The sequence below is a fragment of the Ursus arctos genome, unplaced genomic scaffold (genome assembly GCF_023065955.2).
Source record: "Ursus arctos isolate Adak ecotype North America unplaced genomic scaffold, UrsArc2.0 scaffold_2, whole genome shotgun sequence".
Taxonomy (NCBI): Eukaryota; Metazoa; Chordata; class Mammalia; order Carnivora; family Ursidae; genus Ursus; species Ursus arctos.
Genome location: NW_026622874.1, coordinates 67766977 through 67790049, shown reverse-complemented (window position 1 = coordinate 67790049; position 23073 = coordinate 67766977). Strand labels below are relative to the sequence as shown.

At 53.1% G+C, this 23073-nt stretch overlaps 1 protein-coding gene and 1 pseudogene across 2 annotated transcripts in view; one reads left to right on the top strand and one right to left on the bottom strand.

Moving 5' to 3' along the window:
- Positions 1 to 23073, bottom strand: part of PDPK1 (3-phosphoinositide dependent protein kinase 1) — a 73821-nt gene that overhangs the window by 5727 nt on the left and 45021 nt on the right. For both annotated transcript variants that reach the window (XM_026485535.4, XM_044379195.3), the window contains exons 7-13: positions 18098 to 18173; positions 14407 to 14475; positions 14091 to 14187; positions 12902 to 13075; positions 9194 to 9411; positions 1171 to 1228; positions 151 to 303 (exon numbers count right to left, since the gene is read on the bottom strand). In XM_026485535.4, coding sequence (XP_026341320.1) covers positions 151 to 303; positions 1171 to 1228; positions 9194 to 9411; positions 12902 to 13075; positions 14091 to 14187; positions 14407 to 14475; positions 18098 to 18173 — 845 coding nt within the window. The remainder of the gene's footprint in view (positions 1 to 150; positions 304 to 1170; positions 1229 to 9193; positions 9412 to 12901; positions 13076 to 14090; positions 14188 to 14406; positions 14476 to 18097; positions 18174 to 23073) is intronic.
- Positions 5612 to 6460, top strand: LOC130544350 (L-lactate dehydrogenase B chain-like; annotated as a pseudogene).

Below are 23073 nucleotides of genomic sequence, written 5' to 3'. Positions count from 1 at the left end.
CGACAGCTTCCTTAGGTCGCTCCCGCCCTGACAAATAAGCACGGGGGCCTGCTGGCCCAGCTCAGGGCTCAGCTGGGAGCCAGGGCCCCTGGGACACGAGAAAAGGGAGACAAGTGCCCTGCAGAGGAGAGCCCATACAGACAAACTCACCGTGTGCACGAAAAAGGTTTTAAAGTTCTTGGCCTCTGGTCGGAGTTCTTGTGACCATGGAATTTCACCTTTCAGGACTTTGTTGACAGGATCCACATAATACAAGTGTGGCCCTTCTGTGAGCAGTAACTGTCGTCGTCGTGCAAACAAGCCCTGATGCAAAAAGAAAAGACCCTGCTCGTCAGGGCTCAGAAATGGGAGTGGGCAGCACCTACCGCGGCCTCAGAGGCCGGGCCATCACAGCAGCCTGGGGCACCAGGACCAGCACCAGCCCCATGTCCACTCTCCTGGGACCTGGCCTCCCCCCATGGACCTGGCCTCTCAGGTCAAAGAGGGGCAGGCAGAATGTAGCGCCCAGCCCGCCTGGTCTTCGTGAGCTGGATCCCGAAGCCCCCACCTGGGCGTGTCTCCCTCCGCTGCCACACGGGGGAGCGGCGGCACTGGCAGGCAAACCCAAGCCTGCTCCACCTAGCCTGCCAGGGACAGTCAGGGCGCCCCTCGTGCCCTCTGCTTCATGGGGGGGGGGGGCGACGATGACATTCCCCACCGCTGGCACCGCACTGCTGTGGCCTGTGCGGCACGGCCAGGAACGGAGGAGGCCTGGGGCCTGAACTCAGAAGGGCCCGCGTCTGCAGAGGGAGAGCATTTGTGGAATCTGATATTTTTGACACAATTAATCCATTTAATTAATCCATAAAACAAATTAATAACAATTTTCAAAAACAATTCTAATGAAGTAAGAGACAACTTGATAGGATATCAAAACCCCGGTCCCAAGCCAGAATCAAGAGGCTGTATTTCTATTTTACCACAGCCTTCCTGTGTGGTTTCCAACAGCTTCCCCTGAGTGGCTCAAGCCTTCCTGAGCCGTCAAATCTAGAAATGATCTTTCAGAGAAAGGGAACCAAGACCAAGGACGCATGTGCAGCAGGGATCAGCCGGAGCCCGGGGCGGAAGGCCAGACCTGGACGCAGCTGAGGGGAGACAGACGCTCGGGGAGATGCAGCGGGAATGACTTACCTTTCGCTTATCTACAGGACCCATCTTTAGTATTAAGTTATTTTCTACAAACTGGTGCCTATAAAAAGAAGAAAACAAGAGTGAGACACTCACGTTGAATCAGGGACAGAAATTCTCCAAGCTCCTCCACTCAAAACGAACTTCCGAGGGCATCTTCGAGCCTTGCCCAAGCCTCTCCCGTCACAGCCCCAACTCACTCCAGGAACTCGGGAGGCCCCAAGTGTCACGGAGCATGCAGACACCCACTGCTCTAGAGCTTCTGGTCGGGGTGCAGATCAGAACTGACACACGCCAGCACCATCACCGGCTCCCACCTCTGGCTCAGCAGCGCTCGCGCAGCAGCAGAAAGGTGGCGGCAAGGGGACGCCTGTCCTCCTTCATGTGAACAAGGCTGGGGTGAACACAGAGCCCCTGAAAGGGTGGAGGCTGCTGAGAGTCAGCCTCAGGACACAGACTGTTGGCCACGTGCTACCTTCCCAAGCTGGGTCCCCCCAGTCTGGTGCTCAGAAACCACCGAGCAGCTGAGAATCATAGATCCCGAAAAGACCCATGCTGGACTCGGTTTAAGAACATCTTCTCTGGTGTTTCTACCTCAGTTAACAGCACTCCTGCTCAGATACGGCCAAGAGTGTGGAACAGAAAACCAGAAATTCAAACTCTGACTTAATGTGCAGTTTTAGCACGTATACTTCACTCTGACTCCTAGGAGTATAAAAGAGATTGTTTTAACGTCCACAGGTTCTTGGTTTTGGTTAAAGTGAATAGTTACCAGTTTGTTTTGACTTTACTGAAATTCCTGATCTGAGGACCTACTGTAGAACACAATATTTTATATTTGGAAAGGCATAAGACAACTGTCACCTCAAATGGTGACACTTTTACCGCTTTAGTATCTGAGCACACCCACACGGGACCCAGTGCACGCAAGACTGGCCGAGCAGGCAGAACTGTGTTCTCCCACCCAGCTCACCTGGCCCCGAGGCCTGCCTATGCTAACCCGAGCGGACCCCGGCCGGCTCCAGAGCTCACGGACGGCCCATCCCCAAGGACCCTGCCTGCATGTGAGTGGACACATCCCCATGTGGATTTTGAAAACTAAAAAGATTTTTAACGAAAAAAGTGCTGTATGACGAAAAGTACAATACCTCACTCTCAGAGGTACTTAAAAACCAAACCAACAAACAAAACCAAGACTTGAAACAAAGAGGAAAAAAATTCAGGAGATTTTTGAAAAGCAGCACAGAAACAGATCAAACAGAAAGCCTCTTCTAACCAACAGACCCTAATGTGTAAGAACTGGATGTGTAGTAAAGAACCACAAACTAATCATAAGGGGAAGACTTGAATTAAACTGTACTAGTGCGGGGGGCTTGGGGGGGGGCAGGCAGCCGGGCTCCTGGGCTGATGGCGCCACAGCACCAGGGAAGCCTGACAGGTACGGGAAGAAGTGGCCTCCCGGTGTCTTTGCAGACTCACGTGGTCTGACACGAGAGACTGAATAAAATAGTAAATCAAACAAGAGATTCTGGTTTTCCCTGAGCTTGAGAAACGAGGGAAGATTTTTCTCGGACAGTTTACACTGATTCCAGTTCACCAGCAGCCCCGAAGTGGAGCTAGGAGAGGAGGGAGGAGTTCCTGTCTCAGCCACGGTCAGGACCACAGGACGACAAGAGCCCCTCCAACTATAGGACCACAACCACGAGCCAGGAGGCAGGCTGGAGTCTTCAGCAAACTCAGCCCACAGGGTGAACGCTGCTCTGCAGAGCACGTGCAGAACAACAGGAAAGGCTTCAAGCTTCAACAAAAAAATGAACAAAGGATACAAACTAGAAATTCCCCAAAGAGGGAGTGACCCCAAAATTCTCAACGGCTCTAAGTAAACAAAATTGAGCTAGCTGCCCCCGGGTGCGCGTGTGAGCGCCTGCTCAGCGCAGGTGCCTGTGGTCCTGAACTTAAAACTGGCTTAAAAGCAATTCGGAAAAGACATACTGAGACATAATCCCACTCCCAGCAATCTACCCTCAGGAAGTAAAGAAAAATGAAGGTCAGAAGCACCAACATCCAAAACAGTATTATTTATACCAGTGAAACTGAAACCTCAGCAATGGCTCAGCAACAGAACATTCTGGCACTGCAGGGAAGCAGGCAAGCCCCTTCCACGTCCCTGCAGTGAGGACCCCACTGACAGACCCCAGCCCGACTGCGCATACCAGCTCGCTCCAGGTCCCTGTCACACGCAGGCAAGCACGGTCCCTGCCTCGCCCGCTCCTCTCGGTGGTAAAAGCCAGGGCGGCTTCTGACTGGATCCAGTGGCTGGGGTGCAATGAACCCCAGGCAGAACACAGAGAGGCTCAGAAGCTCCATTATTAGCACAAATGCCACAATCCAATCGTGCAACGCATTCACCAATTAGCTTACAACAGGCTGCTAGTGAGCTACCTTGAAAAGTTTAAGTACTTATTAAAGGAATCGTTTTGATTCTTTACTTCAAAAAGTCAACGTCCACTCCCCTGAAAACGCACTCCCCACCCCCCGCACTAGGCGCCTTTCCCTCGCTGGCAAGTGGCAGACGCTGTCTGCAGACTCAGAGCCAAAACCAGACACGAGTCAGAGGCTCTCAAGAGTGTGGGGAGCAGGCAGGTCCCCACAGCCCTGCTTCACACACAGGCGACACTCACCATCGGCTCTGTGCACATGTCCACACAGGCTTGCCCACGGTCATTTCAAGAGGGGGGACGGTGTCAAGATACTCCTTCCTGATTCCAAAGCCAGGGTTCTCTCCTCCTCACCCTATCCCCTCAGCAACCCCCAGACTCCAAGAAGATCATTTTGGAGGATGCAAGCCTGAGGCCACAAGCAAGCTTGAGGCACTGCAGGGCACAGTCACTCCCACGGGAGCGCCGATGCGGCTCCTCTGACCACCTCAGGAAGGCTCTCCACACTGGGCTCTGACACAGCTGACAGAGAAACATGTGATTGTGGCCAGTCTGCTCTAGAACGCCAGCTCTTGGGACCCCTTTATACCCTCAACTTGATGGAAGATCCCAAGAGATTTCCTTTACTGAGGTTATACACATTGATATTTACGTAGAAGAAAGTAAAACGGAAATGTTTTCAAATACTTATTTAATTCATTAAAAACCAAAAATAAAACCAGCTCATACTAATATAAATAACACATTTTTATTCAAAAGTAACATTTTTCCAAAACAAAGATAATTCATGTGAAGCATGACCCCGCTGTACATTTTGCAAATCTCCTTAACATCTGGCTTCAGAGAAGACAGAGGGGTGCTCCCACCTGCTTCGGCCTTCACTTGGCTGTGCCTCGCTGTGCAGGCTGGAGCACAGGAAGGGGCCAGCCTCAGTCGGGCAAGTAGCTGGAACACGGAGCAGTGCCTTTAAAAGCCTTTTCAGATAATGATGGGCATTCTCCTCTGCACCCAAACTCAACCAGAGGAGTGCCTTCAAGGTCCACTGCCACCTGGAGTCAAAGTCCCACGATGGCCCTCTCACACTCAGACACTAGAACTCATCGGTGTAGCCAGCACTTTCAACAGCTCTGCCCCCCGCACCCACCTGGAAAGTGGTGGTTTGCTGAGCCCTGGAAATCATCCCAACGCTGACAAATTACCTCCCACGGTATCAGCCAATCAACTCATTACTGTCACGACCTATCTCCTCAAAATAAGTCTTTAGTCCTGGGAAGATGTCAAACTTCCAGTGAGGGATGAAGTTTCCCAAAATCCCAATTTCAATTTTATCACTGGTAACAAATACTGGCACCTGCCTGTCTTGAAGTGACAGGCTCATTCCACTCCTTTTCCAGAAAAAATGGCCAAACAGCTAAATCTGAATAACCACATAATAAACTCTGAAGTGAACACGGTCTTCCATGCGAAGAGCAAGTCGGCCTGGCTCCCAACACCAGTGCTCTGCTTGCGAGAACTCACACTGGGGTTGGGAGCAGAGAGGCTTCCTGCACGCTTCCCATTTCATTCAGACTACAATAAAACCAGTAATTTTTAACGTCTAGTCCTAAGTGAAGCTGGTTTCCTTGCTCCCTGTGCGTGCATGGCTGTCTGGTGCACACCTGGTGCCACGGCTCAGGACCTGCCCCCGCAGCTGCACCCCCCACCGCTCCTGCAGCACGGCTGCACAGGTCAGCAATGCGATCTGTTCCAGAACAAGCGGTGCGATTCCAGAGACGCACCCCGGGGAGACCCTGTGCCTGAGGAGGCGCACGCAGCCGACTCTTCTTCCTGCGATTCATGCGGAAAAACCAACCGCAACTGCAGAACAGGCAACCTCCCAACAGTACGATCACTCTGGTGGGTGCCATACATGCTCTGGGAAACTCTCTGGCTGATGAACTGGTCCTTGTGGGTGTTTTGGAAGATAAACTCAAAGATAAACTCCTTCATTGCTCCATCGTGTTTTGGAAGATAAACTCAAAGGGGAGATGATGCGTCCGCAACATGGGAGCCTGTTTCTTCCAACGGCTAAAACTGTGGTGGATAAAGATTACTCCATGACCGCCGATTCTAGGGTTGGGGTGGGAACTGCAGGGGCCCCCCAGCAGGAGAGAGCCGGCTCAGTCTGGTGCAGAAGAACGTCAGTGTCTTCAAACTCACTGTCCCTCAGAGAGTCAGTATGGTCCTGGTGGTGGTGGGACTGTGGTTTCCAACCCAGTGGATAGTCTCACATATGGGACGTGGAAACTAAGAGGGCTACACGAGCACTGTGTGATGGGAAGTGGGTATAATCTGGATTCTGTTAAGATTTCACTATATTACGGCTGAAAAACCTGGCATTCATCCCAGCAGCTGCTATGGTTGGATTTTGGGAGAACATGGTGACTCGAGAGTGGCTGTGTGGAGTAGAGTGAATGTGGCAGGCACTTCCACCCAGGAACTGAATCCAGAAATGGGAAGAGACGATGACAGTGAGAACTGGGAGTGCATACGATGGTGGTTGAAAGTGCCTACGAAGTCATCAAGCTAAAACGACATACCAACTGGACTATTGGGTTAAATACAGCTGATCTCACTGAATCCATGATGAAAATCTAGCCAGGATTCGTCCGATGATGATGGTGAAGGGAATGCATGGCACTGAGAAGGAAGTCTTCCTGAGCCTTCCGTGTATCCTGAATGCTCGGGGATTGACCAGTGTGATCAACCAGAAGCTGAAGGATGATGAGGTTGCTCAGCTTAAGAAACATGCAGATACCTTGCGGGACATCCAGAAAGACCTAAAGGCCTGTGACTTCCGGCTTCTAGAGATTTAACACTTCAGTGTGATTAACCGTGATCCTCTAGTTTTCATCCATGTGCGTGGACTGCAGTTTGCTTTCCTCTTCCTAAATATGTGAATCTGGGCTCACAGGCTTGAAGCCCACACTGGGTTCAAATCTTGCAATATAGTAGTATCTGGACACTGATCACTCATAAGAAACAAATACAACTCGGCCAGAGGGATGCTGACTCATACCTGCTGTCCATAGCCGCCTCTAACCCAGCGAGCTACCGCGCCAGGGCCCGTGGTAGTGCCGGGACTCCTCGCCCCGAGTGTCATCCAGCAGGCACTCTGCCATGTCGACGGCCCAACGTTCCGTGGCCTCCCAGCTCCAGCTGTTGAGTGCACTTTTCCAGCCTGGATGACGTAACTTCTCTTTAAGATGCCATAGTGGCTTCTGAAGATTGGCTTGCAAGAGTTCCTGACGTGTACACTTGCAAGCCACTCCTTCATCGCTCCAGCTCTGAACGCGGCTTCCGGCGCTGCAGCTCCACCGGCCCCCAGCAGTACGCAAAACTGTTCTGCTCAGAGACATGGACGGAAGGCACTGACGAGCACGCGTGAGGGGAAGAGAGCCCTGGCCCTGCGGAGCTCCGCATCTACAGTCCCGCCCAGTGTCTCCGGAGAGGGCCCTTCCCTTCCATGCAAGGAGAGCAGCGCTCTGACAGGCAGGGCCGCCTCCTCAGCACCCTGGGATGTGGGTGGGGCTGCTGTGGGCTAAGAAAGCACATCTGTTCTCTCTCTCTGAGTCCATGATCCCTACTTAAATATGAAAAATGTTATAAATGTCCTTTTGTTTTAGAATATATCACTAAAATCTACAATAGTTTCAGATAAAATTTAGAAACATTTTTCAGAAATCTTTAAATTTTATTGCAAAACAAGTCAGCAAAGCACCCTGAGGTCCTAAGGAAAACTTCAGGACTTCAAAGCAAGGATTTAGCGGGTGACACCTAGTTCCAGTAATTACAGCAGGTGTAACTGAAGACAGCTACGCAGAGCCCAGCAGAAATACTGAGAACTCACCGATCTCGAAAGTTGCACATATTTGTACCGTAAACCTCCTCCCGTAGAAGATTCAAAACAGACAAAGCACACAGTCCACGAGCCGCCAAAGCAACGACATCACGGTCCAGCACGTAGCCTCTGATGAGGTGCACGCACACTCACAAGAGCGCGAGAGGGAGACAGCACGTGCCCTCTTCACGCTACACACAGTCATTACCAAGCCCCTCGGGCTGAACACCGAGAGCCACTGTTGTGAAGAACCAGGTCCTGACAGATCCCGCCCTGCCAAACGAGAGACGCTGCAAGCTTCGACACTCACCAGCCCGAGAGCCTGAACCTGGAGGGAAGGCAAGAGGCCTCGGTCCTGCCCAGAACCCAGGCTGCAGGGAAGGCCCTGGCCAAGGCACACAAGCCTTCTGGGGAGTCACCCCACAGCTGCATCACAGCAGGCCCTTCTCAGAGACCCCCGCACGCACCTGCCCGGAGCGCGGGGCCTGGCGGTGCTCACACCATTCTGACCAAAGCCCCTTCCTCCCAGCCATACACACGGATACTCCTAAGCAACAGTGCTTTAGGAAGGGTAAACTCCAGAGAAGTGTAGGTTACTCCAGTTGGCTGACATCTAACTGTACTTTTTCTAGAGACGATAATTTCTAATGGTTTGAAATCCTGGCTTCCTCACCCACCGCTTCTCCTCTGCACCCTGCCTCCTCCTCTTACTCCTTCAGGCTCGCCTAGCCCAGCCCTCCAATCAGCCTGCCTTCTCCCCATCACCACTCCTCTGCTAACACACCTCCCCGCTCACCCCGTACCAGAACCCCCCTCCAACCAAGTGAAAGGTGAAACCATAAAAACGCATGAAGAAAGTGTCAGGGTAGACACACTCTTCTCACATGACCAAGATGGAAAACAGAAAATAAAAACACAGACACGTTTGACTTTGTAAGAATTTAGAACTTCTATACAAAAATACACACAAAAAACTGAAAAAATGAACTGAAGAAAAATGTTTGTGAAACATACAACAAAAATACTCTTCATGTCCATGGCTCTCTGAGTCAACTGCAAAAAGATGGAAAACGTACAAGAAGAAAAATAGTCAAAGTACACAAAGTACCTCAAAAGATAAATACAAACGGCCAGTGATGTTTGCTTCAACCAGAATACACATATAAATTCACATCAGCCCATTTTTAGAGCATCCAAGTGCTTCTGGGGAGGCACTGTGGACACGGAGCATCCTCACACATGCTCGCCCTCACTCCACCTGCCAACCCAGGGCTCCCCCTTACAAGAAACACCTAGGCAAGTGGGAGAACCTACATGCAAAGGACGGTCTGCAACAGCAGAAACTCCGGAAGGCCCCACATGCCTCACCTGGGAGTGGTGGTCATCTGGTCGGTAGTAAATTTGTGTCAGAACACAGATGCCAGCAAGGCCTGGCTCACAGAGTCCCAAGGGCTACAGCCCTGAGGGTCTTGAACCCACTCATCCCTGAGCCAACACCCCCAAACCCCCAATTCAAGCTGGACCCTTTAAGGGTCCTTATTTCCAAAGCATCAATGGCAGCAAGGGAGGTGTGAGGTGGCGCGGAGCCTCCGCAGGCAGCGGAGATGAAGGGCGGGCACCCTGCGCTCTCAGTCTCCTGCCACTCGGCTCCCACACGCTCCGCTCCGCTCTTCTAAACGGAGCACTGCTTACGTCTACGGATTCTTACCAAGGGTTTCCACTGGCCTGCTTCTCCAGTAACAACCTCTTCTCATCTTCGGAGAACTCTAAGTCCAGTTCAAAAGAATTAGTGTCCAGGTCGTGGATATACTGCTCAATGTTGCTGCCCGTCGTCTGCGGCAGGCCTGCATCCGAGGCGGACAGGGAGTGGGAGGAGGAGGACGAGGACACCTGCATACAGCCGAACTGGCTCAGGAGGTTGTCATACTGCACAGAGAAGAGGGAACAGTGAGAGCCACGCACGATTTCCCTCAGGCCCCCAGACCAGACCCAGCAAGCCCACACCCTGGAGGTCCTGAGGCCCCCACAGCCGCTCTGACTCCTCCTGCACCAGATGGAGGGCCCCGGAACCAAGACAGGGCTGGATGCTGCCAAGTCTGGTCCCCTTCCTGATGGGCTGACCCCCAATCTTCATCCCCAAGAAGAGGAGACCCAGGGCCTGGGGCCTGCTGACCTCTGCAAGCCCTGTGCTACCCCAACCAGAGGAAGGAAGAGGAGGGACGGGTGGCCCCCTGGGTGCAGAGGCAACCTTCTGTGAGCTCAGGAGCCCTCCTCCTTGACCCTGTGGCTTGACGTTTTTAAGTCTGTGGTTGTCACTATATATCCCAATTTGACTAACTGCATTCAATTAAAAAAAATCCCTTTTAACTAAAGAAAATATTAATTAAACTTGATAAATAGTTGCCTGCTCTTCTGGAGAAAGCTATAAACCGATGGTAACACAAAAATGGACTTATCGATGTGCCAAACAGGCAAAGCCTGTGCACTCAGACACCGCTGGGGCCAGTGACAGGGCCAGAGAGCCCTCACCAAAGACCTGAGGAAGAGTGCTCACCCTTGACGGCCTGCGTCCCACAACTGCAGGCCCCATGCCTGAACCCCAATGAAGCCAAATACAAGGGAAAAGAAGCCACCACCAATGGTGAGACCAGAGTCCGCATGTCCTTCCAAGTCCCCTCCACGAAGGCCCCGGCTGCCACCTTTGAGGGTGGGCCCCAGACAAAGCCCACCCCCACTCCTGCAGACTGCTCCCACCCCCCTTACTCACTTCCAGGAGTGGCTTTCTCCCTAGTGCTCACACAGCACAGGGAGCAGGCTCAGTCCCACCGCATTGGCTCCTGGGTGGGACTGACCCTGGACACTCCTACGGCCCCTCATCTAAGTAAGGTCTTCTTCTGGCACATTCTCTGCTTCTGCTCTGTGAGGACTCCCTGGGCCAAGGCCGCCTCTGCTCAACATTCCAAAATTTGAAGAAGCTTCCATGAGCCCCCCTGCCACCAGGTGTCTCAGGGGGCTGCAAGGCCAGTGAGACGGATATCTCCATCATCTCCATTTCTAAAACAGAGAAACTGAGGCTCAGAACTGTCCCAAGACCACAGCCTGCTAGCTAGCACTGAATTAGGACTGGTCTTCTATGTCTTTTCCAGCACAGCAGCTGCCCCACTCTCGTCTCAGAGCTGTTGGCTTCCCACCACCGCCACCGCTGCCTGGGCGATTTCTGTCTTGGCAATGGCGTTGCACTGCGCCCCACAGAAAGCTCCAGATGTTGTATCTCAGCTCTCTGCTCTTCTCTCCTCAGCAGCACCTTGGATGACCCACAGCACAAAACGCAAGCCCAGAAAGAAGGGGTGACACTGGCTGGCGTAGGGGTACCTGCCGGCGTGCACTAAGGAAACTTCCATGCTGCTCTAGGACGGAGGCTTTCTCCGAGGGCACCACATCTAGCACGCTCCCTCTGGGATCCAACCACCAGCATCATCACCAGCTCCGGCAGGTCATCAGGAACACGCAAGAGAACCGAGTGACTGCTCTCTTCCTCTCTCCATTCCCTGAGCAAACACCGTTCCCAGTTCCTTGCCCCCAGAGGGATCCCCCTTCCTACTGAAAAAGACCCCAGACTCTCTCGGGGCCTCACAGATGAGAACATGCCCCTGTGAGACTGTCAACACCGGCAAAATGGGAGCGTCCCTTCCCGTATCTGATACCTTCCCAGGTCAAGGCTCATTTCACTGTCCAAATGGAAAGTCTGGTATAGCGAGCGCTGCCTAAATACCTCCCAAGGCTTTCAAACCACACAGCTCTGAGAGCTGATGATGAGCCACCTAACAGAAAATAAGCCATTAACCAATGGAGCTGGTTTTAAGATGGCCCCACCTGAGTACTGAGAAGTCAGGGCTCTCAGCGTGGTGAACGCAATGAATCGGCAGACAGAAGGCCTGCCCGAGACACTCCACCGTGCGTGCACACATGTGCACACACGGCTCCACGAAGCCGAGCCCCCGGGCACCGAGGCCCAAGTCAATGATGACATGAGCGGCTGCTGCAGAGCCAGCAGGCCGAGCACGCTGCCTCCCAGGGACGCCCTGCCCACCTGCTCCCACTGGCCAAGGCTCAGGAAGGACATCAGGTGCGGGGAATGGAGTCCTGGGGCGGGGTCCCCGGCAGTCCGCACCTGCGGAGGCTGCTGACAGCCGAGACCACCGCCATGGGGGAAGCAGGTCAGGAGTGAGCGCAGATGGCTGGCCACATCCGACTCCCTTCAAGTCCAGGCACAAACGGTATTTTAGGACAACGAAAGGGTAGTGTTTGATGTTTACAACAGTACGGAGGAGACACGTAGGAGACAAAAAAAACTCGGTCTCTGAGAGGTGATCCGAGCAATAATTTTAACTAAACTCTGGATGACTTTGATAAAATCTAAACCTCCCAGTCAACTAACGTGACACACTAGACACAGGAATTGGCTAGAAGAAGCCAGGACCACATAAGTTAAACCAAGAGAATGGACTGTGGATGGTAACAGAAACACAGGAGATTGTATTTAAACGTGGGGGGTCATGGTAGAGGGTAGGAGGGAGCACAGGACTGCCCAGGAGCTGGTTGCTGGTGGTGGGGGGGGGTGCACAGCCGCTCGCTGAACCCCTCTGTCCACTTCTGTGTCTTCACTCCCTCCATAAGGAGCGTTCGAACAACAAAGTATACTCAAGACCCTGCCTGTACCAGGCACTAAAACGCAACAGTGACCAGTGTCCAGCCTCAATGCCACGTCTCCCGAAAGTTCAAAGCAGAAGCACCCTGGGCTTCTCAAAGATGAGAAGCATTCCAGAATGTCTTTAGACACATCATTACAAGGCACCAGCCAAACGCAGAAGACAGAAGCCCAGAGCGACAGCGTGGAGGGTGCTACTCCCACTGGCCCTAGTCTCCCCGACCCAATGGCAGGCTCCCTCTGGGTGAAAACTAACTACAGGAAGTAAGAAAAGGAGACTGCCCTTACCCCCCAAGCCTGGCAATCTGAGCTCAGGACAGATGGGCAAGTGGATGCTTCACTGGCCCCAGTACTGGGGAGACTCGGACAGGGGCTCACAGTGCTCAACCACCAACTGGTCTATACTGGCCTCCCGTCCAGCCACTCGTCCCACAAGCTGGGCTCCCAGGGCCCATGGCACAGACGCCCTGTGCACCGAGGAACGATGGCACACAGCACTGCTGGGCTGTTCCTGACACACATGTGCATGTGGGCACACCACGCTCACACGCACATACACCGCATGCACGCACGCACACACAGACACGCACATATGTACACACATCACACTCATGCCCACGCCACACCTACAGACACATGTGCATGTACACACAGCACGTGCACACAGACCACGCTCACGCACACGCGTGCACACGCCAGCTGGCTTACGTTTCCGTAGCAGTCCTCATCGTCCTCTGACATGGCTGGCAGGTAGGCAGTGAGCTTCGGAGGCGTCTGATGCTGCAGGTTCTCCCACGTGATGGACTCAAAGAACGGATGAGCTCGCAGGGGGCCGTACCCTCCCATTTCCTCACAGCCTAACCGCTTCGTGGCATCTAAAACCTAAGACAAGTCAACACGGGTCAGCGTCAGGATCGAAAAATAATTCTGACAAAAACATTCTTTCTGAGCGCTCCTTTTCAATTCTTCTCATCTCAGACAAAGGAAGGGCACTAGGGCCTGTCCCGCCCCATCCCATGGCATGCCGGGGACAGCGGAGTCACCGCCAGGGCTATGTGTACCTCTCTCAGGCACCTAGCCTTCCCCTCGCACAGGCGAAAATAACTCAAAATCTAATGAACAGCAACAACTGTTCTCTTAAAATACACAATTAAAAATCCCACAACAAGGAAAAGAATGAACATACCATCTTTAATAACAAGGAGACCAAGAATCTGTCTAGACGGCGAGCTGCCACGGACAGAACACAAAATGCTGTGTTCTCCCACCCGTGCTTCATCTCAAAGGGCCCCACGCCCATCTCCTTCCACATTCAGCTTCACGCCCCTAGACCCACCAAGCATCAACACGCTGCCCGCTGACAGGTCGACACGGGACTGACCCTGCTCCCCAAGACCAAGGGAACATGAGGGGGAGGGCCAGCACCTGCGCAGCAGGGCAGGGACACTGCAGCCGCTAAACACAAACACAAATCCCCTTCCTGGATGAATCTGCTTCGCTCCACGCTAGTGCCCGGGTCATCTGCAGACCCTCCAGCGGCGGACTCGAAGGCTGACGCCCACAGACGCCACCGTGCAGGATTCACAGCCACCTGCCACTGTAATACACCCAGCTGCTCCAGCAACAGGGAACTGCAAATGCTATGTATGTTGATGAACAAATGCAAAATGATACAATGATTTCCCATCTTATTCAAGTCAAGAATTGGGCATTTACAAAATCAAAAGGACACGCAGATCAGACAGAAGACACGAATCTACCTACACTCATTATCAACCCTAGGACACCCTTTTGTTAAACACAGGGGCCTCCAGGAAAGCTGCTCTGACCACAAGTTCAGAGGGACCCAGGATGTGGCTGTCGGATCATCTTACAGAAGAAAATTCAGAATATTTACCAAAAGTTTTTCCACAAGGTCTCTTGCCTTAGGGAAGAATTTTTCAGGAAAGTCATATTCCAACTTAATGATCTTCTGAAATATAAGATATTCATTTCTGTAAAACAAGAGAAGCCATCACTTTGACAGAGTGCACGAACTTCCCCAGCACAGAGCTTTACCTCTCCCAGGCCAGCAGTCTCCCTCTCTCCCTGCAAAGACACAGCTGCAGAAGTCCCGGCACCCTGGCCCAGCCCCGGCCCAGCCCCGGGGGGCTGCCTCCTCCCACTTCTCTTGCAGCTGCTGCGATGGGCTTGGGGGCGGTGGGTGGTCTTACCCCGCTCGAAAAGGCGGCAGTCCTGCCACAAGCTGGTATATTATACATCCGAGAGCCCAAAGGTCTGAACTTTAAAGGAGGGGAAAAACAGAGAAGAATGACATTTGTAAAATTTCCGTGACAAGCACAGTTCGTTTCTTCCTGATCTGTTCGTACCGCCCCATTTCAGCCTCTGATCTACTTCTCTCCTTTAAAACCAGGTCAGTGTGAGGGTGGGAATCTGCCTGGCGTCCTTCCTGAGGGGGCCTCCCCGGGCACCTGGACTTGGAGGATCCCAGGCGCAGCAGGCCGTGCAACCATTCCCACAGACCTGCCACCGCAGCGGGCGCTCCCAACTTCCTCACGGGGCCAACGTGGACCTGAAGAGGCTGCAGAGGTCACTCCTGACTACAGGAAACATGGACAGTGACAAAGCAGCAGCTTCTTTGAGCGCCGGGTGGCAGTGCTGGTAAGGGGGCTCCCAGCCACCACTGCAGGTTGGTACAGCGAGGAATCAACTTAGATTCTCTCACGACTCACTCGACGTTTACCCCCAGGACACAGACGCAAGCCAAGGGGCCAAATCGGACAAATCAGACAATCCATGGGATGCGCACGAAGCAAGCTTTAACTCTTTCCCTTCTTGAACTTGTCGTGAAAAGCCCTACCCCTCTTTTATAAACATTTAATTCCACATTTTAAAAGAACCAGTTGTAAACTTCCCTAAGTTGTTTCCAGAACCAGCTGTCAGGGACCCTGGAGGGGATGCTCTCCTCGCCTGTGACATCGCCACCCCCTTTTCCCAGCCCGCCCTATGCACTCTCACCCCTCAGTGCCCCTCGGAGCCCTCTCGGAGCCCTCTCGGAGCTCGCGGCTGACATCAATTTTGCATACATTATTTCCTGTGGAAGTTTTTCATTCTATTCCCAGCTCAGCACTACAAAAGCATCCAGATGCAACTCATCCCGCACCGCCAGCTGCCTGCCTGGAGCCCTAAACATACGGGGGGCTCGTGGGTTGCAGGATACAACCAGGTTCTGGAAGAGGCCACAGCCTGGCATTCAGGAGAGAGACTTTGGGTGCGGGTCGAAGTGTCAGGCCAGCCTCAGCGCCAGGAGGCAGAAAGGGCACTGGACACGGGTTAAAACATACAACAGATCAGAAATCTGAGACACAACATACAAGTGGAGTGAAGGGCATTTAAAAACCGAATCTATAGTCTCAATACTCAATACCTAGTTTTACACTTGGTTTTCTCTACTATCTAGTCTAGTCAAAACGGGGAGCCACACAAGATAGACGCCGACAGAAAAGCCTCGGCCCTTGGGAGTGGCAGCGGCCGGAGACTGGGCAGGCGCGATGGCGGGCTGCCATCTCCAGGAAGCACGGCCGTCGGCACGGCCAGGCCCTGGGCTCTTCTCACGCTGGCACATTATCACCAGCAGCTCTACCAGTTAAGACGGTTTTTTAATACAATACAAACAAAAGAGGAAAGCCGGTGTTAACATTTCTGGAAAGCAATATGTATCAAGGATTTTTAAAATGGTAAGTTAGACCAAGTCATTCCACTTCTTGGAATCCAAGCAGAGGACCGTCAGGCAGCCCCGGCACCCCGAGACAGGCAGGGGTGCCCTTTCCCCCGGGGCGTGGCATGTGCAGCACATGGCCGTCATGCCAGCTTGTGCCACGTAAGTGAAGAACACTCAGCGCTAACGATAAAGAAAGAGCTCAATGAACTCAGTAAACCCACGTGCCGGAAGCGCACAGGTGTTCGAGGTGTCTACAGACGACTTCCCGGATACGGGGAGAGGCCGGCTCCACAAGCCCAAGGAACAGGGCTCAAGCCTGGTTATTCACCACGACTCCAGCTGAACAGAAGTCACATGAACACACAGAAGACACGCAGAAATAAATAACTGGAAAGACACGCCAGATCACTATCCGGTGTCTGTAAGCAGGCTGCAGACTCCCAGTTTTCTTGCTTTTTTATCCTCCATGTTTTCTAAGAGTTCTCTATAATACACAGGTGTCACTTTGAGAACCAGAAAATAAATCTTACCTGTTTTTGAATAAAGATCACAACTTAAACACGTAAAAGCATAAAAAGATACACAACGACGTCTCCCTCACAGAGCTATCCCCTCACACCCCCAGAGGGCCACTGTCCCCACTGCTGGCGCATCTACCCAAGAGAGCATAAATGACAAGCCAATGTGGGTAGACAATCTCCTTCCAGTTTTCACAGAGAAGGCAGCGGCCACTCTGTGTCTTCCTATGTCACCCAATAGAGCCGGGAGGACCTCCCCCCTCAGTGCTAAAGGGCTGCTTCATCCTAAAAGCCCCAAATCGAGGAAAAGCTAGTCCTTAGGCAGCCGTGACATATACTTCAAGAATCTGGCCCGCAGCACTCACCATCCAGAGGAGGGTTTCCCAGCCTCGGCACCGTGGACACCTGGGGCCAGTTCATTTTCGCTGGGGAGCCGTGTCTGCACCGCGCAGGGCAGAGCAGGGTCCCTGGCCGCCACCCAGTAGTCGCCAATAGCACTCCCCTTCCCACTCCTGCCAAGTGGCGACACCGGAAGTGTCCAGCAGGGCCAAATGTACCCCGGGGGCCAGAACTGCCCCAGCTAAGAAGCCCTGCCCTACAGCAACGTCTGGGCCACAGTAAGAGTTTAGAATCTGTGGGTGAATAAGATTAAAAACACAAACGCAAAGAATGCGGAGACTGCTAAGAGGCCCACCCACCTTCATGTGCGCCCTGCAGCTCAACCCCCTAGAGTTTTTAAAAAGTGGTCACACTCAGAAACACAGAGCCACCCCCAGAACCACTCACTCCTCTGCCACCTCTGGTAGGGCTGTGTCTCTCCGGAAAAGCGGCTCCTTGCAGCCTGTCGGTACCAGTCAACCCGAGGGAGACCTCCTGCCTCCCTCCAGCAGCAAGGAGCCAGGGAAAAGCTCCAGCTACAGAACTTGTCATCTGGAACGGCTCTTCCACGTTGAGACCCCAGACTCTACTGCCACCTCTCCATCCTCCCACTGCCTCAGGCCCACCCAAGACCACTCTCCCGACTGCTCCCTGCTCCTGGCCATCAACACCCCCACCCCCTTCTCCCCTGCTACCCTGCTGCTGACTTTTCACTCTCCAGACCTCTGTTCCTGCGAGCAGAGCCTCACCTATGCAGCTCTCATTTTCAAAACCCAGGCCCCCACTCACGCCCTCAACCCTGTGGCTCCAGGCCCATGCCAGTTCTAAGCACTGGGTACGGATGGCTGGCACTGGCTGGGCCCCAGCTGGGAATACAGCTCCACCCCCTCCCACACGGACTGCCTTCCGGGCCTCTCCCCACACTCTGCAGAGCCTGTTTTGCTAGAGTTGTCCTGTTGCAGCTGCCACTGCCAGGGTGTAGCAGCCCGAGGCAGCGCGAAGGATCCCAGGGCTCAGGGACATGGCAAGGAATACAGACCTCTCGGCCACACTTTACCCCACTGGCTGGGTGCTCCTAAAGGAACAAGATCAAATCTCAAAGCATCAGGCAACAACAGCCCCAGGAGTATGACACAGAACAATGAAGCAGCACACAGGTTGTCCAAGAAAGATACTGATGAAGGCCTCAAAAGGCACTCCTTAACTATTAACTGTACATGAACAAATGTACGTTAATAGCTACTGTAGAAAAAAGAAAATATTCTGGATCAAATGAAAGTGAGTTACCTTTTACAGGCCGACTTCTCTGTAAGCAGCTCTGGAGACACATACTGGGCTGTTCCTACAAACGAGTTGGCCCTGGCTGTTGAGAAGAGGAAAAAGGGAGAAAGGTCACGCTGAGACACAAGCATTTACCAACCATGCACCGTGGACGCTCACCCATCAGGACGTCATGGTTCACAAGGTTTAACTGGAGCTCTTTGTCACAGCACTAGTCCCCTGGAATCAGACTGTACACTCCCGAGAGCCCGACTTGTCCAAGGACCTCCCCTCAAACCCCCTTCTTGGGGCTCTCTCCTCCTAGGGCTGGCTCAGAGATCACCCACTCTGTGACACCAGCCCTGACTGCCTGGGCAGTCCCCTCCAGGCCACCCCACCACACGTTCTCTGGGTACCTCTCACAGACCCACTAGAGAGGCACTCGCCCAACCTCCTGTTAGCTGGGAGCAACTCGAAGACAGGGGACTTGTCTGTTTGCGTCCTGTGCAAATAGCTGTGGAGCCTAAATAGCCCCAGACACAGCAGACACAGATGGGACACGTGCAGGTGTGGGGAGGGCCTGGCCCCTCTGCAGGCTACGCGCCCCTAACAAACAGCTCACGGAGGTTAGGGGCGATGAAGGGAGCGAGAGCCGGGAGTTCTGGCCAGGGAACCTTCTCAACACCCCGCTGCCTCCAGTACTGGGCTGCACGACACCAGGTTCGCCAAGCTCAACCCAAACTCCTAGGGTCCGTGGCAGCAAGACCCTCTGAACCCGCTCATCACAAAACAGATGATGTAACAACACCTGAGTCACCCCAGCGGCCCTCAAGGACCTCAGGGGCTCGTGAGCAGCTGAGCAGCCCCGATGGGGCGGCACTTCGGGCAGGAGCCAGCCTGCTCTACTGCATGGCTCCTGAGGCATCCGCATGGGGTGTCCTCTGACATGGCGGAGACAGCACAGCCACTCTGCCCTTCCCTGTGACTGACAGACACAGGACCGGGATTCCCATGTGACAGCTGCCCACCGTCTGAGAGTAAAACACTTCTCTTAGGAGTGTGTCAAATGCTGCATCACCTTCGACACTTCCCAGGAGATGTCCCCCATCACTTGCCGTTACCTGCCACGCATGGCCTTCCACACCAGCCCCATATAACAGCACCCTGCACCTACACTAAACAGCTGTTGGCGAGGCTCTGGTCCTGCTCGGACAGGCCCCGGAGGAGACCACCCTTCCCGGCAGCAGGTTCCAGCATGGCCCTGTCTCCTGTCCCAGCACCCCACGGCAGACAGGAGGCCTAACCACTGTTTAACAACATTTTGCTCTGGGCAAACAAGTCCCGTGACTTAGCCTGACCCTTTTGCAGATCAAACGGTCCTTTTACTCAGTATCTTTAATAATCCCTGATAGAAAGTATTTGTCCCTAAGGACACATTTTCCTGAACTGACCTGAAAAGTAGAACATCACAGCAAATACACCTCCCAGCAAATGGTCTCCAGCCCTCCAGGCCGCTTCTGAAACCGGGGACACAGAAAGTGGCACCCAGCCCCATGCAGGGTCCTGCCAGGTGGGCTTACTGACAAGTCTACACAGGGTTCTCAACTGGGGACAGACAGGCCCCCAGGGGACATCTGGCAGCGCCGGGAGACGTTTCCAGCTGGCACAACAGGGGCGGGAGGGAGCTCCGGTCACCTAGTGGACAGACGCCAGGGGTGCAGCTAAGCATCCCACACGGCCGCCAACAGCAGGAGCTCTCCAGCCCCACACGTCCCAGGCCCTGGGTGGCCTCTGCAGCCTCACTGGATGGCGCTCTCCTACCCCCTGAAGACATGGCCCTAAATAGAACAGGAGGAGCCAGCTCCGTTCTGGGACATCCTGGAGGAGGCGGAGCTGGGGAAGGGAGGACTGCTGAAAGTGCCTTCGTCCTTCCTGCTGGGCTGTGTGTACGTTCAGTCAGGGGAAGCAACCTTCTCCTTCTGCACTGACTGGAGGCTCTGTACTGGGCACCCCAGCCTAGTTCTGACAGACAAATGACTTGAGGTTACAGCTTTCTGGGACAAAACACAACAGACCCATGTTTGGTCTGTCTATAAAATTCTTGACAGTATATGGCTATAAATAACACAACACCTGAATTAAAATGCAAACAGAAACCAGGACGCCTAGCCACACCAACGCAGCACATGGCGTCTGGGCTGAGAGAGGCCATTGTGTCCCTGCTCACCATCCCCAGGGTGGCCTTAAAGTGGCGAGGGCTCGCCCTGGGGGAGACTTCCTGACTGCTGTCCAAAGGCCTCCAAGGCAGATGCCAGGGAAGACGACGCAGACACAGCCAATGTGCTTGCTCTTCCCCATGTGTCCCCAGTGTGGTCTCTGTCCTCCTCTGTGCTCTAAGGGGGCTCCTGTATACTGCAGCCCTGGAGTCAGCGGGAGCCCCCAGAGGGAGGCAGGGGAGAGCCATGGGTTTTACTCCTCCTGCCTCACCCCACACCACGCCCCTCTCCCACCGCGATGCCCCCTGCACCTGCCCCGGGCCAAGAAGCTCACAGTCCCTCCTGTGGGGATCCAGCCCTGTTGCTTCCTCGGCCCTGCTCTCCGTAATGCTCCCTTCAGTAAGTTATTTTCCTATAAAGACTTCGCGGCTGCATTTGCATCCTGCCAGGACCCTGAGTGATACTGCCAAGAACACTGAGGTGATTCATAAGAGGAAAAAAGAAATGAGAGCCAAAACCAAATGAAACCATTCAATGATGCAATGAATCAAAGACATGCAAACGAAAACATGATGGCCTATCAAATCAGCAGAGATAAAAAAGGAAATACACACTGCTGGCAAAGACTTGAGAAGACACACACAGTGCTACTGGTGGGGATATGGAAGGGTGTAATTTTCAGGGGAGCAATTTTCGAAAAAGCATCAAATCCATAGAGAACAAACTTGCCCTCTGAGCCAGCGACTGCACTCCTGGCACCTGGTCCTCAAGGATGGATCCTGCACGGGCAGCAGGATGACATGGGCCCCGGAGCCCCACTTGGTAACTCACTGCCACTACTGTGTATCCATTCTGCACAGTAAGCATGCGTTGCTTCTGCGATTTTTTTTTTTAAGATTTTATTTATTTCCCTGAGAGAGAGCAAGAGAGCAAGAAAGAGGACAGAGGGAGAGGGAGAAGCAGACTCCCCACTGATCAAGGAGCCCCACACGGGGCTCGATCCCAGAATCCCAGGATCACGACCCGAGGCGGGGGTAGATGCCCAACCGACTGAGCCACCCAGGCACCCGAGATTTGTTTTTTTAATGCTATTATTAAAAAGCTCTAAAAACGTATTATTATATGGAAAGATGTATTTACACATAATTAAATAAATAATTCAGGCTATCAAACAGTATTTAGAGGTATTTGTGCCTTTAAATAGCTACCTGATGAACCAAATAAGTCTAAAAGATATAAACTATTCCCAACCCCCCCCCCCAATGGCTGGGCTTTAAACAGTGAATCATGATGTCATTAGGGCTGTGTGGTTGTTGTAGGCTTTCTGGGCCTGGGTCGGCTTGTCTCCCATGACACCTGCCGCTTTCTCTCACCCAGGAACCCATGCCCACCTTCTCGGAGGCGGGACTTCAAGTCCCCAGGGAGGGAGGTATGAAATCACGCCCGAGGACAGGAGCTCTCTTGTTACTCATGAGATGAATGAGTCCTCTGGTGTGTGGAAAAGAATAGGACTGCCCTCAGAATGATGTTCCAAAGGCGTAAAATAAAATATGCGGGATGACAAAGGACAAAAATACCCAAACATTAAAGCAGCGACAGTGTGATGTAACAGTACATGATTCTCTTTACCGATGTAATAACAACAAGATCTGGCAGGTCTAGCAATACGGTAATTCTGAAGCAGCACCGGATGCACGTAACGGATCAAGAATCTGTGGGGTGCCTAGGTGGCGCAGTCGTTAAGCGTCTGCCTTCGGCTCAGGGCTTGATCCCGGTGTTCTGCGATCGAGCCCCACATCAGGCTCCTCCGCTGGGAGCCTGCTTCTTCCTCTCCCACTCCCCCTGCCTGTGTTCCCTCTCTCGCTGGCTGTCTCTGTCAAATAAATAAATAAAATCTTAAAAAAAAAAAAAAAAAAAAAAAAAAGAATCTGTGACAACCGTGGTGGCCCTCAGTCGGTGGCGTGTCCTCTGACTCTTCGTTTCAGCTCAGGTCCTGATCTCAGGGTCGTGGGATCGAGCCCACAGCAGGCTCCATGCTCAGTGGGGAGTCTGGGGGAGATTCTCCCTCTGCCACTCCCCCCACTCGTGCTAGCACAGAGGTGCATGCACACTCAGTCTCTCTCTCAAATATATAAATCTTAAAGAAAAAAAACGTGGGGTCGAGGGGTGTCTGGATGGCTCAGTCGGTTGACTGTCCAACTCGATTTTGGCTCAGGTCCTGATCTCACGGTCATGGGATCAAGCTCAGTGGGGAGTCTGTTGGAGATTCTCTCTCTCCCTCTGTTCCTCCCCCAACTTGCGCAGCTCTAAAATAAATAAATAAATCTAAGGGGAAAAAAAGAAGGAATTCGTGACAAGTGTGATGGGACCAGGAAACACCTATGACTGCTCCCGATGACAGCAGGTGTTTGTTACCTACCTTCAGAACTAAAGGAAATGTCCAATTTCACTGCAAGTTTAGGAAAACTACGCAACTTTTTCCTCTCAGCTTCATGGACAGCTGACTTCTATGCATGACACGAGGGTTAAGAGCAGAGATAACCCAGTTCCCTCCCCCAGAGGCTCAAGAGATGAACCAAAGGCCAAACTGCTCCACCAGTTAGAAAACCAGGCCCAGAACCCACCGTTGGCCATAATGCTGCTATTTCCACGCCACTGACCCACTGAAAGTAGGCCACAGGGTCAGGGGAAACGAGGGTCTTGGGCTGGGCTGTTGCCTCCACCCCTGAAAGTGATTCAAAGAAAGTGTCCAGCATCCTGGGCCGAGGAACACTCTGGCCACCACCT